Raw genomic sequence first — 18,855 nt, 5'->3', positions numbered from 1 at the left:
AAAATGTCATAAACACGTTGGAATTCATTGTGATTTTGTTACGCACGTTTTCAATTTAAGACTCAGCATCCATAATGTCCTGAGGTTACAGCAATAAAGCAAATTATTCTGATTTACTTTAGGAGGTAAAGGTTTTCAAAAGATTTTTTATATTGTCTGGCAAAAATAATTTTTAATTAATAAAAAAAAGAATGCAGTGCAGGAAATAGCATGATGGCAGTTGTATGGAGGTTTGTTATAATCAAGGCCTGTCGGGAAAAGCACATCATGAGAACATTGTTTTTGTCAATGCAGATCATTTAACTTCTGACATGAATTAGTTTTGAAGAGAACTGCATGATTCATTGAGCTGGCAAAAAACTCTATGCACATACGATGTAATATGTGTAATTTTCCTTGTGTGTGTTTGACCTTACACACATAACCTTAGTGCCTACAATGTGACAACATGTCAAAAACAGCAAACGATGTTGACTAACAACTTTAGTCAACATCAGTCAACATTCCGTGCTGCACAGACAGTTTTTCTGCATAGAACAATTTGTTCAAAACACTGTAATTATATTATACAATTTAAAAGAATATCTTACCCAAAAATATTAGTTTTTCATAATTTAGCCACTCTCATGCTATCCCAGATACATATTTGATATCCTTTTTTCAGTTGAACACTTTAATATCTATCACTTTATTTAGCCTAAATACAATATATGGACAAAGGTATTTGGATGCCTGCTTCGAAAACATGTTTACGATTAAATTCCTTTAATTTCCAGTAATTCCAATCAAAACAAATATTAATACTTTACCATACAATACCATATTAAAGAAATATGTTTCCATGTTTGTTGTAACAGTTTTGGAAGGGCCTTTTTCTGTTCTGAAATGACAAAGTCATTGATGATTGTTTGTCTAAAAGCCTGCAAGTCATACCAAAGGTGTTCAGCTGGGTTCAGGTCTGGGCTTTACAGAGACCAGTCAAGTTCTTGCACACTAGTATGAATCAATAATTTCTTTTAAATCTTGCTTTGTGCACATGGGCATTGTCATGTTGGAATAGAAAAAGGCCCTGCCCAAACTATTGCTATTAAATTATAAATTCACAATTGTCTAGAATTCTCTATATGCTGTAACATTAAGATATGAGCTCACAGAAAGAAACCTGTTCATTAGAAGGGGGCGTCCCAATACATATAATGTACATATTGATATACTGTATATTGAGGGATATTTTTACAAAAGAAAAGAAGGTGTGCGTATATTTATTTTCAGCTAAAAAAAGGAAGTAATATACTTGGGTGTGAGTAAATTGGGTGTAAGTAAATTATGAGAACATTTTCGTTTTTGGGTTGGTTAGCCCAGATTATTGATCCGGTCTTGGCAGGATCTCACATATTATGTGATAACACTGGGGAGAACAAAAAGTATAAGAAATGAATAGAGACAACAAAGTTTCCATAATACCTCACAGAAAATCAAAGAAATGAACACCACGTATTAACAAAAACAGCATTTTAACACACCAGACACCCTTTTATATGTCAAAGACAAAAAAAAGAGGTTCACTGACTAAAATCTGGAATTATTATTTCTACTTGAGGTAACTTGGTGTAATCATGAAATGTTGTGATGGCAGGATGAGATAGAGTCTGTGCCATTTTAGTGTGATGGGGTTGTACAAGTGAACCTTAATGATACTTCTTGGGACAAAGAATTATAAAAGTAAATGACTATCACTAATTGACACTCAAACTTTTAATTTCCTGCTTCGACAGAGCGTGTAACCGAAGTGAAGACTGACATTTTCGTGACAAGCATTGGACCGGTGTCAGACCATGACATGGTAAAACTTCTATTAAACTTTTGTAAATGTCACTTGCTTTCTGTCTCCTTTTTGACAGTTGTTCAGACAAGTCATTTTCATGGTTAACAATTTTTTCTGATTGATCCAAACATGAATTTTTAAATGTGACAGTTTTATATAAATGTGAGATCACAATAAGTAAGGAATAATTGATGACGGGCTTCGCGTCGTGGCCGCATTACTACCTCGGGGTGTGCATTAACTTTCGAATAATTGAACTGACCCGAGTCAATTATTCCGCTTATACCAAACCACAGGACATTGTTCAAATGTTTCATTTCAACGTTTGTCATGTCTTTAAAATGATGTTGATGTAGGACTACTTTCTTGTGCACCTCCTTTCAAGCATCCGTTAGAGCGAACGGACTCGGAGGCTTGAGCCACTGCTACGTGGTGTGAGTGAGTGAGAGAGCGAGATGCCTGCTTGTTTGCAGTAATCATCAAAATATCGTCGCTGTCGGGCGGAATCCTCGCATCTCCAAAACCATTATTTTTCAGGAAATTAAAAAGATTGCATATTTTTTGAGTTATTAAACATTGTATCGTTAAAGTTGGTATTATACCTTATATTGCTATCATATACTGTTGTGTACCAACATTAACACAACATTTCCCAAAAACCATGTTTAATCGGAGATACAAGGTTTATGATTTGGGAGCAGGGAGATACGAGATTACGCTGTCATTGATAAGAATGGTACGGACACAGACGTTGCTGCTGCCAGCAGTGTTCATCAAAGTCTGCAGTCGCGTTGAGCCTTTTGACAAGTGACGAGACTTTAAGAGCTAATGAAAGCTAATGATTGTGGTTACATACATCTTCCTAAACTCTATTTTAAACGTTAGAGCTATGAGTGATGCAATACCAAAATAAAACGTTAAACAGGCTGTCTAATATAGGCGGAAATTAATCTGCACGCAAATAAAGTCGGCAGTCGCGTTGAGCCTCTTGACAAGAGAAAAGGCTCCAATCGTTAACCAAAGCTAACGACTGTGGTTACATACATCTTCCTAAACTCTATTTTAAAGGTTTAAGAACTATAAGTGATGTAATACAAAAAACGATGAGCTGACTAGGCTGTCTAATAGGCGGAAATTAGCTGAATCTGCTCGCAAACTTCCTTCTGGCTCACAGGCTTCCTTCTGCACCGGAGCATTACAGCTATCGGTTTTTAACAAAACAGGCCTACTCAAATGTATCTAACCTAACTATTTTCACTCGTTATTGTCTAAAAAATGTTCAATCATGAGACGTAATGCCGAGAAGCTCCCGCGGCGTGAAGAAGAGGTGGAGTTACGAGACTTCTCAGACAGTTGAAGTGTCCAATGGAGTTAAGAGATTTGCTCTCAAGCTATTTTCAACACTTTAGATTGGTTAATAATTTGTAAAAATAACAGACCCACATGGGGACTGACCAATAGCATCGATTTGTGAAAAAATATGAAATTGACCAAATTTGGACATAGGAGGTTTCCGCCCGACAGCGACGATATGTTTGTTATCAGTTATAAGCAGCATGAAGAGGAAAACGAACCAGTAGGCTATCAGTGTTTATTCATGCATTTTGTTTTTCTATTTAGTTATTTTATATATTCGATTTCAATACATGTACTGTATTTCTATATTGTTATTGAAACGAAATTGTGCACCCGTTTCCATTAACAGTAAAGTTTGAACGTCAGATCAAGAGCAGGGTGCTGGATGAGGTGATGTCCTGTAGGCTACACTATAAACTTTCTGTTATTTAAACTTGGCGAAGTGATATGGAACTGTAATGTGGTCAGCAGACCTGCAACACCTTCATAGGTGTGCATTTACTGAAAGTTAATGCATACCCAGAATGTTTGTCAACCAATCATATTGAATCATTCAACAACCCCATGGTATAAAATTATGTAATATTCAGTTACAGTATTAAAGGTGTTAAAGGTGAAGTGTGTCATTTTTTAAAATATATTTTGGTGTCTTTGGTTAATGTGCAGAGAGTATGCCAATCTTACACCAGACGCGAGGGGCGTGACAAATGGCTTCAATGGCTTCATGCCGCATCCAGTGTGGATTATCTGGTGGGAAAGCTATAGTGTAGCAGCACAGAAATGATACACTTCACTTTTATGTATTTTAGCAATCTATACATATTTATTTTATTAATCAATATGTGATCAAACTGGACCTATGAATTACTAACACAATGCTTTACCAGTTGAGCTACAGGAACACACAATAACTTATTTGTCTTAATATATGGAATGAATTGCAATAAACTGTCTGTATTGAATTCGATTGAATAATTCTATTTCCAGTTATAACCCAATCTTGTTTTATTAAATAAACAGCCAATGAAATGCTGCTGTTTGGCTCTATTTTGCCCTCTTTACGTTTTATTCAGCTAGTTATGCGAGTCCCATGTGGCTGCATCTCCCCCCTCTGTGTCATGATGGATGATCATGTGAAAATGAAAAAGCGCTAGCAGCTTTGACAATCAGTAGTTGTTAGAATGATTCATGCTGCTAATTATGGCCGCCGATGCTTCAACAAGCTCTCACGACTGTGGTTTAACTCAAATTACTGCAAGGATACAACAGCTACTCTCCAGCTATAAGTCTTAATTAGGATCCTCAGTTTTTATTGACCAAAAAAAACAGGTTATATAAAGAAACAATTGCACATGCGTAATGTAAGTAGTAGCTTTTCTCAGCCTCTGTAATGGGAACGAAACAAATAAAGAGAAAGAAGAAAAACTTCTAACAATAAACTCAATTGAAAAAAATGTACATAGTTTTTAAATGAAACTGCATTCTTTCTTAACAGTTTTGTAGGTTTCCTTTTTTGCAAAATATGGGTTATGAATTCCCTGCTAGTGTTTTCATTTTCGTTTACGATCCTCAAGTTTACATTCACCGAAATTTAAGAATCTAAATGACACCCCGTGAAATGAATACATTCAAATTGATTTTTTAAACATTGCTACAGCAAAACAAATTCATAAGAAGGCATAATTAGGTGTTTAGAAGTGATGTTTTATTAATTTAGTCTGTCTATTGCAAAAGACCTTGCCATTGTGTACACTAAGAAAAAAATGGTGCTACATAACACTAAAAGTGGTTCTTTGGCTTGTAATCATAGGGGAACCGCTTTTAGTGCTATAGCACCAATTTTTAAAGGTACTATACAGCACCTTAATCAAATGGTGCTAGAACCATAAGATGTACCATGGAGGTACCATGTACTTCATTGCTTCAACAAAAATGGTGCTTAATTGAACCATTGGGTTCTTTGTAGACTGTGAAAAGGTTCTATTATTGAACCATTTAGAGCTCTATCTTTAGGGTTCATTTTTACGGATTTTTTTGTCCTTTGAAAATATCATTGTAATACAGTTCAAAGTAGGGAGGGAAGGAGGCGGGAACATTCAACAACTTTAATCAAAATAAACAAACAATAACACGGAAGTAAAAAGAACATAAATACAAACTTAACACATGACCGAGCCCGGTCCTCTCTCATCGTACACTCCTGTCGCTCGTCCCTTTATGCTTCCGATCTCCTCCGTGAGAGATGTGACAAGACCCCATGATGTCTCAGTCATTTTTCACTTTCATTGTATCATTCTTACCGTACAATTGAAGTAAATGTTGACTGTGGTTATCAATTTCTTAATATCCCTGAACATCTACTTATCATAGAAGAATGAAAGTCATACAGTTTAGAACAACAGGATGAGGAAAGATTTTCTTTGTTTCTCCTCATTTATTAAAATATAAAAAAAACTGAAATGAGTTAACTTAAAACTTACATTGTGTAGAAAGAAGTGAAACCTGATATTTTCTCAAAATAAGGATGGTAAATGAGCAAGTGCAACATTCTTCTCCAGATCTGCAACGCCATTGTAAACAAAAACAAAACAATTTATTGGCACACAGTATGAGTGTAATACAGTTCAATAGAAGGGAAGGAAGGAGGCGGGAACCGGCGAACATTTAAACATATTTAATCAAAAATAAATAAACAATAAACAGCATTAAAACAGGCCGGCAGCCCCTCACGGACGCCTGCCGGCCACACGAACGTAAACAAAACTTAACAACTTCCGGGCCTGGTCCTCTCTCCTCGGCAGTCCCGTCGCTCGCCCTCTTACACTCCCGAGCTCCCCCGTGAGGCATGCGAGACCGGTGCATGTACAGCTGATACTCATTATCACTCACGCCACCGGCCCCACCTTCCTGCCCCACGGCTCTCGTCCCGCCTTCCTCGCTACAATGAGATAAAAAGTAAAAAAGTTAAAAGTAAAAGAACCACTGAAGAGCCATACAGGCACTTAACAGGTTCTTTATGCGCTAGCGGTGCTATATAGCACCTTAATCATCCCATGTGTGTATAATCTTATATAAGTAAACAGATTGAAGACAGGCAGAAAAGAGAGACTTCTTTAACTATAAAATAAAATAACATTTAAAGATGAAATGAAAACTAGCAGCTAATTCATGATTTGTAAAGAAAGCTGTTAGAATGCAGTTTATTTAAAAAAACATTTTAAACTTTTGAACATTGAAAACTAAATTAAAAAATGAATCATAATTAGTGATTTTTATAACTTTATAACATTAAAGTTTTACGAAGTGACGATTTTGTGTAAATCCATACAATGTGAATTGGAAAAAATAGTTAAATTATTAGAAAAAAGCAAGCATAGAGGTCCACAACTAACCTAACTTTATTGACAAGGTTGCCGATAGTGTTGTTTATCTTGCAGGAGTACACCATAGACGTGTTCTTCAGGCAGAGCTGGAAGGACGAGAGGCTTAAGTTCAAAGGTCCCATGGCAGTGCTTCGTCTTAACAATCTGATGGCCAGCAAAATATGGACCCCCGACACGTTTTTCCACAATGGCAAGAAGTCAGTCGCCCATAATATGACTATGCCCAACAAACTCTTACGGATTACAGAAGAGGGCACTCTACTCTACACCATGAGGTGAAGGCATTTGGACATTTCTGTTCTATTTATTTTACTTTAAAAGGGTAAGTGTCATAAAACTTGATATAATCCAGTTTACAGTAATGTGTAGAAACCAATGTACATCTACTTGTAGGCTGATTGCACAAAGTCTAAAAAAAGTGGCTTTGTGGCAAATCTAAATTCTGTTTGGTTTAAGCCAATTCTTGGAGAAAGCAAACCATTAGTGTTCCCATTCTCAATATCAATGGCAGTTGCCGTCCTGTGAGCGGCCCCTCGAAAGTACGTAATTCGCATTCCGTCATTTTTGCACATTGCCTCTCAGTGGAGATGTCCAGAGAAGAGTAGATGTAAAGATCAAATGTACAGTTTAACACTTCTAGTGTAATGTTGTATTTGAACAGCAGTGCCATAAATTACAAACATCTGAGGCGTCTAACATACGGGTCAGAAGAGCAAAAGCTATAAAGGATTCCTTTAATGAGCTTATTAGAAGATTAGGACGAAGCAGAAAGTTTATATTTGTGTCAACAAAATGAAAAATTGTGTAATGTCTGTTTTATCATGTTGTCAAGCTTTAGTGTGTGTATGTGTGCGTGTGTGTGTGAGAGTGTGTGTGTGTGTGCGTTCATGTTTGTATATCCCGGTGGGGACCTAAACCTGAATACACACCAACACGTGTGTGTGTGTGTTCATGTTTGTATATCCCGGTGGGGACCTAAACCTGAATACACACCAACAAATGGGTACTCGTGTACAAAATTGAGGTCCCCAGGGGCAAAAAAGCTAATAAATTGTACAGAACAATATTTTTTACAAATCTAAAAATGCAAAAAGTGTTCTATGATCTTTAGGTTTAGGGATAGGGTTAGGGGTAGGGGATAGAATATACAGTTTGTACAGTATAAAAACATTACGCCTATGGACTGTCCGGGGATAGTCAACCAAAGCCTGTGTGTGTGTGTGTGCGTGTGTGTGTGTGTGTGATACACACCAACAAATGGGTACTCGTGTACAAAATTGAGGTCCCCAGGGGCAAAAAAGCTAATAAATTGTACAGAACAATATTTTTTACAAATCTAAAAATGCAAAAAGTGTGTGTGTGTGTGTGCGTGCGTGTGTGTGTGTGTGCGTGAGAGTGTGTGTGTGTGCGTGAGAGCGTGTGTGTGTGTGTGTGTGTGCGCGCGCGTTTGTTTGACTTTGCGTATGTATCTGTAGGAAGTAGTCATTTGAAACATTTCTGTCTAGGTGGGTGGCATGACCATTTGATTTTATGTCACAGTAACAGTAAATATCACAATATAGTTTTTAAATATTAAAGAAACTATGTGATTATATTTTGAAAAATACAATTAAATTCTTTGAAAGGAACGGCATATAATATATCCATGTATTTATTTAGAATAAATTATTTGGACCTTGTTGCGTTCAAACCAAAAGATTATTAATAAAATTTCTCTATCCAGCATTATTTAAAAAGCTGTTTAACATTGTTATTTCAGACAGGACAACTAGTTTCATTAAACACATCATTTGGACTCTAAATTCTCATCTGCTGAGTCACAGTTCAAGGCTGAGCTGCATTAAAAGCCATTGTAAAACATTGAACACACATCTGTGACAGCACATCCGTTCTGATTTAAAGTGGCAAGTTGCCTATATATTGCCAACTAGACCAAACAAGCCCAAACTTTCCACTAGTTTCCATTTAAACACAAGAGCTGTCAAAGGCATTCTCTTACTCCAGAGTTGGAACGATCTCTAAATGGGTTTTTTAAGTAATATTTCTTGTGGTTCACACAATTCTCTCTCTAATGCATGGTAGTTTACAAAAAAGAATATCTAAATTGGGTCCATTAGTAATTAGTAAAAATAGTAATTTGTTTAAATACGGTATTTCCTTCTTTGTCCTTTAGGCTCACTGTCAGAGCTGAATGTCCCATGCACTTAGAAGACTTCCCGATGGACGCCCATGCTTGCCCTCTCAAATTTGGCAGCTGTAAGTAAAGCAACCTTTTCTATTTTCCATGGCATCTCAGATCCTACCCAAACTCTCCTCACTAGCTTTTAGGTTGACAGAGCACAAAGATTACCTCTGACACAACACGTCACACATCTGAGCCCACACGACCAGCCGGACGGATTTAGTCAGATCGTGTAATTCTCACAAAGAACAGATGCGTCTGCGCCGGAAGAAGAACAAGGACAAAAAAACACATGAATAAAAAACAACCCTGTGACTCGAAGCCACGAGGCTCTAAATATTTTAGCGTCTGCTGCATCTCTTTGTGTGCTTGAGGATGTACCGCAGTACATGATCCTAGGAAGCCCATGCTGACAGCTGAAGAGCAAATTTACAACTTCAGCACTCGTGACGCTTGTTTTTGTGTTTTGTTTGTTGGCACCAGATGCCTACACAAGGGCTGAAGTGGTGTACGTGTGGACACGAGGGGCAGCACAGTCCGTGGTGGTGGCTGATGATGGCTCCCGTCTCAACCAGTACGATTTGATGGGACAGACCGTTGACTCGGGCGTTGTGCAGTCCAGTACTGGTGCGTTTTTCTGAAGCTAACATTACACTTTAAATGGTTGTATTTTAGCAAGTTTACCGAAAGTAGCATGCCCCAGATTTTATAAATTCCCTGGCGGATATGAAAATTACTATACTGCTCCTTGTTTTATTAGCCATTTAAAACAAGCACGGATCCAAAATGGTTGACCTTGTTCATAGGACTATGGCAGCATTTAAGGTGACTTGATGCCATTAGGTGTCAAAGGGTGAATAGCTTGTCATTATGAATCAGTCACAAAAAAGTAAAAGTATCATAAAAGTATTTTGATTGACAGTTTGTGCTTCCAATAAAATACATAAACATTCATAATTATTATTATTATTTTACAAAATTTACATTTAACAATTAGTTTCTTGCTTCAATTTAAGCACAAAATTGGTTCTATGAAACATTCTTAGATAATGCTATGGGCAAATCAAATATGACATTATAAAATTTAGTTTGAGTTCAATTATTATTATTTTTAAATTGTTTATGCCGTTAATATATTTTGTGATAATAAATTCATATGAAATTAGAAATTGAATTAGAAAATGTGTTATAAACTTTAGAAATCATAAATATTGCAAGAACACCTGCTGAATATCATTTTAATATTACCATGAAATGATATTGGGGTGTATTGCTGATGAGCAAGTGCTCTAAATGCCACATCCCTCAAAAGAAAACGCACATTATATTCAAGTACACACAAGACATTTAGGTGCACAATAGCAGCACAAGTGCATGTGCTTACATTATACTTCCATATACAAAATGTATTTAGAAGATCTAAACAAAACAAAACAAAATAACAAAAGATCAGTGCAAAATGAATAAACCACACATTAACAAATGTGGTGCTTCGTTTAAAATTGCCCCACTCAAATTTCTTTCTCCACATTTCTAGGAGAGTACGTTGTCATGAAAACACAATTCCACCTTAAAAGGAAGATCGGATACTTTGTCATCCAGACGTATTTGCCATGTATCATGACGGTGATCCTCTCCCAGGTATCTTTCTGGCTAAACAGAGAATCTGTCCCTGCCAGAACTGTGTTTGGTGAGTGCCTTTTTAGTTTTCCTATCAATGTGCTGTTAGCATCACATCATAGTTTACTAACAAAACCTGATGAGCTGTCTGTTAATAGTCAGCTAAGACAGCATCTTAACTGAAACGGAACCTCATTTTTGGCCATTGGCCAATATAAAATGCTCTACACTGTAAAAAAAGAAAATTACCAGTACATTTTCCTTTATTTTACAGATTTTCTCCGTTAATGCTAAAATCCTTCATATTGATATAGTATATTGTTCCCTATTTTTACAGATTTTTTTAGAGTGTACAGACAAATACTTGACAACTGATTTTAAGAGTTTGACATCAGCATGGTAGCTTAGGCTAATATAGAGATATTTCGTAAAACTGTGAAATTATTGTATTCTTTTATGAATACACTTTACTGAAGTACAATACTTATTTAAATATAATTACTTATTATACATTTATTATTGAACTCATTGTGGAGCATTCTGAGATTGTGAAAGAAAATACAACAAAACAAATTTTCACTTGTAATGAGAACACACATGGTGAACTACTTGTTGTGAACTACTGCTTTGGCATACAGCTGAAGTACATATTTTATCAGTGCAATGCCACATGCTGTCTAGGTAGGGAGGCAAAAAGGTTTTGGGTAAGATTTCACAGCTTGGGAGCCAGTCGGGTTTATACCAAGGATTTAATTTATCTTCAAAAATCAACCTAAATTGTGAACCTGCCTGTGAAAACCCATTTTTTGTGTGATTTTCTGTTTTCTATAAAATGACATAAAATTAACAACATTCTTTGAAAATATATGGCTGAGGCCATTTCAAATATTGCTATCATAGTGAAATTAATGTTTAAAATCATATTCTATTGCTTGTTATCTCATAATTAGATTTTGAGATTTTAGCCTGGTTTTTACAGGTCACAATTCTGACAAGACAGGCTCTTCAAATCAATTCTTAGATTTTCTCCCAAAACTACTTTAAAGGTTGCCTGCATAAATTGTAATTTTAAGAGATGCATACAATTGCTGAAACACAAATGCTTAATATGACAATGACCCAATAGTGCTCTAACTTAAAATGTGCCAAGAGGGTTAAGCGTCTGAGTGTTTTTGTGTCTGAGTGTGATGCATTATGTAAGATGTGTCAGAAAAGAACGAGTTTCTTCTGTCAGCTTGTCAGGCAGATCTCATGTTAGGTCTCCTGAGTGGCCACTCTAGAAATGCTGGCATCTCAGAGAAACATTTAAAGGGGCATCTGTCAGTGTCTAATTTCTTTCTTGACTGCAGCCTTGTAGAAATTTATTTGCTCTTATTTGCTCCTTCGAACTTGTATCTGCAAATACACTTTTATCGCAAATGGCTTATTGCCATGTTCAGTTTTGAAACTTCTTTTAGTGTGTAACGTTGTTGTTTGAAAATAAAAAGATCTCAAAGTTCACTTCAAAGGGATATATTATTTTATGTTTAACAGAAATCGCTTTATAACTACAATGAACGGCTCATAGGGACTACGACGAGCTTATGACATCACAAACCCCTACATTTAATCCCTTCACCTGGGAACATCCGAAAAAGGGGGCAAGGCCTTTGTAACAAAGTTCAAAGTAGGGAAGGAAGGAGGCGGGAACCGGCGAACATTAAACAAACTTTTAATCAAATAAACAAACAATAACACGGAAATAAAAGGCCGGCAGCCACACAAACATAAATAAAACTTAACACATGTCCGGGCCCAGTCCTCTCTCGTCATGCCTTCCTGTCGCTCCTCCTCTTATGCTTCCGGAGCTCCTCCGTGAGAGATGCGAGACCGGTGTAACGCACACCTGACACTCATTATGACTCGCACCACCGGCCTCGCTTCCTCCTCCCACGGCTCTCGTCCCGCCTCCCTCGTCACAGCCTTGTTGAGCTGCTTTAGATTCAATTAAATTTTATTTATATAGCGCTTTTCACAATGTGCATTGTTCCAAAGCAGCTTTACAGGAGAAAATAAAAAACTGAAAAACATAAAAAAGGTAAAACACAGCACAGTGCATGGTGTTTATAGAACAAGCAAGATTATTCTAGTAAATAATATCTAATAAATGCAGTCTCCCGGTGGTTTATTTAGCATATTTTGCATTAAGTGAATGCTTGGCTGAAAAGATGTGTCTTTAATCTAGATTTAAATTGGGAGAGTCTGACCCTCGAATAGTATCGGGAAGGCTATTCCAGAGTTTAGGTGCTACGTATGAGAAAGCGCTACCCCCTTTGGTGAATTTAGTTGTTCTAGGTGTTCGGAAAAAAAAAGTACGGAGTTTTGGGATCTTAGAGAGCGAGATGGGTTGAAGTGTAATAGAAGCTCTGTTATGTAGGTTGTCGTAAATTTAAAGACCGCCTGTACGTCCCCACCAAACTAACAGCTCCCACAATCTCTAGTGCAAATCCTCTAATCTCTCAGCATACCCACTGGTATTATGAAACCCCACATTGGCATTGAAAAGAGCATCTCACCTGCAGATGGCATGCGCTGTCAGGAGTCATCCTACGGGGCGGTGTCTGGTTGACCTCAGAAAGTTCGGTCACTGGGCTAGATCGTTGGATTTTCATTCAGGTTGAACCAATAATTATATTTGTAATCACTTCACACCGAGACTTGTTAAAAGAGGTAGATCGCATCACCATAGTAAATGGCTTCGGTTTAATAACAAATCATCAAAAGTAATCATACAAACATAACATAACAGCGAAAAGTCTTCACCACGAGGTTCGGCCTCGTTCAACATCTGGGTTCCTCTTTTATAGGGTCCCAGTACAAAGGAGTCATGTGCCAGGATATACATCCCTTATTTGGGCACTACACATCCTGACATACATTTCATAAGCATAACACAGAATACTATAGAAACAACACCTTTAACCACACTGGAGATAACATCTCGAGTTTATGGCAGTTGACATCTGTTTCCCCCCATTCACAAACATATACATGGGGAAGGCTTCACACCCTTTACATTTCTAATGCATAAGCAGTTTAACCGCTGACCTTTTCACCCTTATTCTTAGGAGTGGAGGTGTCAAAACAATAGCCTGCAAATCTATATGTTGCAGAAGCGTAAGCACTATTACAGAGTACAATTCAAATCAACAGCCAGCGCTAAGTCTTCCGGCGAAACCAAAGAGTTAACCTCGGCTGTGGTCACTTCGAAATTAGAACAAAGGTTATCATCTATGAATATTCCCCTTGCATGCCTCGACAATTTCTTATTGATACGTTCTTGCTGACGAATCAACCTTACAATTTCTGTAGCTATGGAAATCATATCACTCGTTGATTTCTGACGGTTTTGTTCTACGCTTGGTCTTCTTCTCCTCCTTGATCCTGATTTTCTCCTGCTTTTTCTGGAGACCTTGAACAATCAAATCATGCATGTCATACTTTATGGGTTCACGGTGAAAGGACATATACAAACTCTTTCTCAGTACCTTTTTAGCATGTGCATCAAATACAACAAGGTAGGGGCTAAACCGTTTAAGGCTTTATAAGTAATTAAAAGAACTTTAAAGTCAATACGATACTTAATGGGTAACCAGTGAAGGGTTGATAACATTGGGGTTATGTGATCGTATTTTCTGGACCTGGTTAGAACTCTGGCAGCTGCATTCTGAACTAACTGTAGTTTGTTTATTGATGATGCAGGACAACCACTAAGCAGTGCATTACAGTAATCAAGTCTTGAGGTCACAAATGCATGAATGAGCTTCTCTGCATCAGCCACACATAAAATATTTCGCAATTTGGCAACATTTCTAAGGTGGAAGAAGGCTGTTTTTGTGACATTTGAGATGTGATTTTTAAATGACAGGTTGCTGTCTAATATAACGCCAAGGTCTTTAACTGTATTTGTTGGAGTAACAGTGCAGCCTTCAATTTGCAGGTCATAATCCGAAATATTCTGCTCACGTGTCTTTGGTCCGATAAGTAATATTTCTGTTTTATTAGAATTTAAAAGAAGGAAATTACAAGTCATCCAATGCTTTATATCGTCGATGCACTCTGCCAATTTGGATAGTTGGAAGGAATCATCTGGTCTTGATGAGATATATAGCTGAGTATCATCTGCATAACAGTGGAAGCTAATTCCATGTTTTCTAATAATGTTTCCAAGGGGCAGCATGTATATGGAGAATAGCAAGGGTCCTAAAACCGATCCCTGAGGTAATCCATAATTTACTTGCGTTAGATTTGATGATTCCCCATTTAAATGGACAAATTGATGTCTGTCTGATAAGTAAGATCTGAACCATTGTAGTGCCTGTCCCTGAATACCGGTATAATTGTGTAAGCGATCTAGAAGTATTTTATGGTCTACAGTATCGAACGCAGCACTAAGGTCGAGCAGGACTAGGAGTGAGATGTTACCTTTATCTGATGCTATAAGCAGGTCGTTTGTAATTTTAACGAGCGCAGTTTCAGTACTATGATGCGGTCTAAAGCCTGACTGGAATTTTTCGTGTATGTCATTATTTTGTAAGAAAGAGCACAACTGAGTGGACACTACTTTTTCTAGTATTTTAGACAGGAAAGGGAGATTTGAAATCGGTCTATAGTTTCCTAGTTCATTGGGGTCTAAGTTTGGTTTCTTGATAAGAGGCTTAATGACGGCCAGTTTAAAGGCTCCTGGGACATGGCCTAGATTAATTGACGAGTTGATAATGTTATAAATGGGCTCAATTGCAACGGGTAATAACTCTTTTAATAATTTAGTTGGTATGGGGTCTAATAAGCAAGTTGTAGGTTTAGATGTTGCAATAAGTTTAATTAAATCTTCCTGTTTTATAGGTGAAAAACACTGTAGCCTTTCTTTTGGGGTGATGGTTGGTACTAATTCATAGGACAGACTTGCGTTTGAGGTTGCGTTTTTACTATTTTGTCTCATATGTTTTCATGAAAAATCCATGAATTTATTGCTACCAAGGTGCGGCGGAATAACCAGGTCAGGTGATGTCTGTTTATTTGTTAATTTAGCAACTGTACTAAATAAAAACCTTGGATTGTTTTTGTTAGTTTCTATGATGTTACGGAGGTGCTCCGCCTTTGCTGCTTTTAGTGACTTTTTATAACAGTTTGCACTCTCTTTCCACGCAAATTTAAAGACCTCTAATTGGGTTTGTTTCCATTTGCGCTCCAGTTTACGTGTTTCTCTTTTAAGGGCGTGAGTGGTGCTATTGTACCATGGTGCTACGTTTTTCTCATTAATCTTTTTTGACTTCATAGGTGCGACAGATTCTAATGTATTAGAGAAAATAGTGTTCAACTTGCTGGTCATGTCATCGAGCGATTCTGTCTTTATTGGTATGGTTTTTAAAGGAGTCAGATCTGGCAAGCTCTTTGCAAAACTATCTTTAGTAGTCAAGGTAATTGTTCTACCCTGTCGATAATGAGATAAACGGCTGATTTCTGCAGTGCGCAGTGTACATGTTATAAGATAGTGACATCGTCGCTTTGAGGTATAATATCTATATTGGTTAGATCGGCTCTGTGAGTTATAATCAAGTCTAGTGTATGATTAAATAGATGAGTGGGTCCATTGATGTGTTGTGTTACTCCAAAAGAGTGTAATAGCTCTGTAAACGCCACTGCTAATGCATCGTTAGCACTATCTACGTGGATATTAAAATATCCGACAATTAGTACTTTATCAACATTAACCAATAGGTCTGATAAGAAGTCCGCGAAATCAGTGTAGGGACCAGGGGGTCTATACACAGGAGCCAATGTAAAAGAAAGCAATGGTTTTTTACTTTCGTTTGGAACAATTATGTTCAATGCAAGCACTTCAAAAGATTTAAATGTATGCTCTGTTCTCTGAGTTACAGTAAGAAAGTCTCTAAAAATTGTTGTGTCACCACCACCTCGACCAACCGGACGTGGCTCATGCATATAATAGTAGCTTGGTGGGGTACACTCATTTAGACCGTAATAATCATTTGGTTTAAGCTAGGTTTCGGTAAGGCAAAGTATATCAAAACTGTTGTCTGTGATCATTTTATTTACAATAACTGCCTTTGAATTTAGTGATCTAATATTAAGTAGGCCGAACTTTATTGGTTCTTGTTCGTTGGTTTTGTTCGTTTATTACATTGTCTTCAGGTTTAATCACGATCAGATTTTTTCTCTGAGTTTTGCCTAAATTATTATTTTGTAGTATTATTCGGGGGACAGATACGGTCTCTATGCATTTGGAAGCAGTAACATTTATAACAGTTCAGTGGGAGGAACACTTAAAGGTTAAAGTTTTGACTTACCGGTGGGAGACATAGTCAAGCGGTGCGTAGCATCTTTGAGATGTTGTCAGACAGAAGATCCGCTAAGATGCTTTTGGGGTGCAGGCCGTCGGGGCGGAAGAGCCTAGGTCGCTCCCAGAACAGATCAAAATTATTAACAAAGAGCAGCTTCTGTTCAATACACAATGACATCAACCATTTATTTAGCGCAAATAGTCTACTGAACTTTGCATTCCCTCGTCGGTAGGTAGGAAGCGGCCCTGATACGATGATCCTCGCCGTGGGCGATGCGTTGCGTACAGTCTCAATCAAACTCCTGAAGTCCCTCTTCAGGATCTCCGACTGCCGCATCCTGACATCGTTCACCCCACGTAAAGCACGACAGCTCCGATGTTAGCGTCGTCCTTCAGGTTTGCAGGTACCTGCGCAGAGACATCAAGAACACGGGCGCCAGGAAAACAATGAGTGTGCACCTTACCTTTAGTGGAGGAAGCGCGTACGTTCCGGACGATTGAGTCTCCGATGACCACAGCGTTGCATTCTGTCTCGCAGAGGGCGGCAAAACGGTTCCTGGTCGGGATCTCGAAGTCCGGTGGAGGCAGTTGGGTCATCGCTCCGGTCCTGGCTCGCGACTTTTGCCGTGGGTGTGCCGGTGCAGGAGTGAAGTTCATTTGGGCAGATCGTGTTCTCGAAGCCTGGGCTCTGTGCAAAGAAACACGCGGAGTAGAAGTGGTAGGAGTATTACAATTGCGATGAAAATTTACCGCGGATTTGTGAGCGTCAGCTCGGGATGTTTCCAGTGCCGTTTTACATTCTCGCAGCCGTGTCTGCTTCTAAAGTAAATCCTGGATCTGCCTCTCCACAGCCTCCAATTCCAACTGAAATGCAAACGTTTCCTCATCTGCACTCATCTGCAATCATTTTTGTAAGGCTCCGTTTACTGCTGTTAGCTCTGGTGATTAAGATTTAGCCACACCTATTGATAACTAATAATATGATCCAGTCTGTAACAATGCTCATGGTTATGGTAGGGCAGAACATTGTTGATATGGGCTATGAGCAGGTGAACAATCGCAACAATAACATATGGCAAGCGACAGTACATTTTAGATGCACACTGGGTGACAAATCACAACAGACTGGGTCAGCTTGACCAGTCAGAGCTTTTCGGATGCAGGGGATTCAGCGGAACTAAAACAAGCAATAATGTATGTGAAAAACAGCATGTTTTAGAACAGTGGTCGCCAACCCTGCTCCTGGAGATCGACCAGACTGCAGCTCCAACCCTGCTTCAGCACACCTGTCTGTAATTATCAAGCAAACCTGAACACCTTGATTGGATAGTTCAGGTGTGTTTGATTGGGGTTAAAGCTGAAATCTTCAGGACGGTCGATCTCCAGGAGCAGGGTTGGTGACCACTGTTTTAGAACAACCAAGCATAAAACCTATTAAAGGTCACCCAAATACAAAATCAAGACTTTGTAAATGACCATAATATGACTCCTTTAATTTTTGTGGCCATTCTAAACATTTATTAAAAAAATAAAACATAAATACAGTATCAACATTTGTTGATTATTTAGCCTTTTTTCTGGAACATTTAATTCATTGTGTAACCATGTTCCCTGCCTGTCTCGCAATGCGTCTTTATACAGTATATATATAAAGTTCTATAGCGTTTAATGATGTTTATTGAGTTAGTTTGTGCGATTTTTTTTAAATATGTTAAAATCACTTTGAAGATAATTCATATTTAGATGTATTAGAGATATGGAAAATATGTTATTTAAATGCTTTGCACTTCAGTGAGAGTGTAGAATGTTGGACAATGAATTAGTTTTTACTTTAGCATTTGGATTATTTTACTGCTAAATTGTAGTATTAATTATCCCTGAAATGAATTGGTGACAGGGGTATGATCATGGTCTAAAGGCAGAAATGTGTACTCAACTTTCTACTCAACTCAACTTTATTTATATAGCGCTTTTTACAATTTTCATTGTACATTCATCAAGACATATTGACTATAAGCAAACCAATTAAAGTTGTACCTGCAAAAACAAGAAACAAGAAAAAGGTGAAAACAAAGAAGACAGACATACCCACATACAAAACACTCCACACACACAATATGCACACGTACTAACACACAGACACACA

The 18,855-nt window shown here is 37.8% G+C and overlaps 1 protein-coding gene across 5 annotated transcripts in view; it reads left to right on the top strand.

The window, feature by feature from the left end:
• Positions 1-18,855, top strand: part of LOC130570529 (gamma-aminobutyric acid receptor subunit alpha-1-like) — a 47,600-nt gene that overhangs the window by 9,576 nt on the left and 19,169 nt on the right. For all 5 annotated transcript variants that reach the window (XM_057360868.1, XM_057360870.1, XM_057360871.1 and 2 more), the window contains exons 4-8: positions 1,776-1,843; positions 6,619-6,839; positions 8,738-8,820; positions 9,230-9,373; positions 10,284-10,436. In XM_057360868.1, the coding sequence (XP_057216851.1) occupies positions 1,776-1,843; positions 6,619-6,839; positions 8,738-8,820; positions 9,230-9,373; positions 10,284-10,436 (669 nt within the window). The remainder of the gene's footprint in view (positions 1-1,775; positions 1,844-6,618; positions 6,840-8,737; positions 8,821-9,229; positions 9,374-10,283; positions 10,437-18,855) is intronic.

This window comes from Triplophysa rosa, linkage group LG19 (genome assembly GCF_024868665.1).
Source record: "Triplophysa rosa linkage group LG19, Trosa_1v2, whole genome shotgun sequence".
In the NCBI taxonomy this organism is placed as follows: Eukaryota; Metazoa; Chordata; class Actinopteri; order Cypriniformes; family Nemacheilidae; genus Triplophysa; species Triplophysa rosa.
The sequence above is the reverse complement of the archived record's forward strand: the minus strand, read 5'-3'. Positions and strand labels throughout refer to the sequence as shown.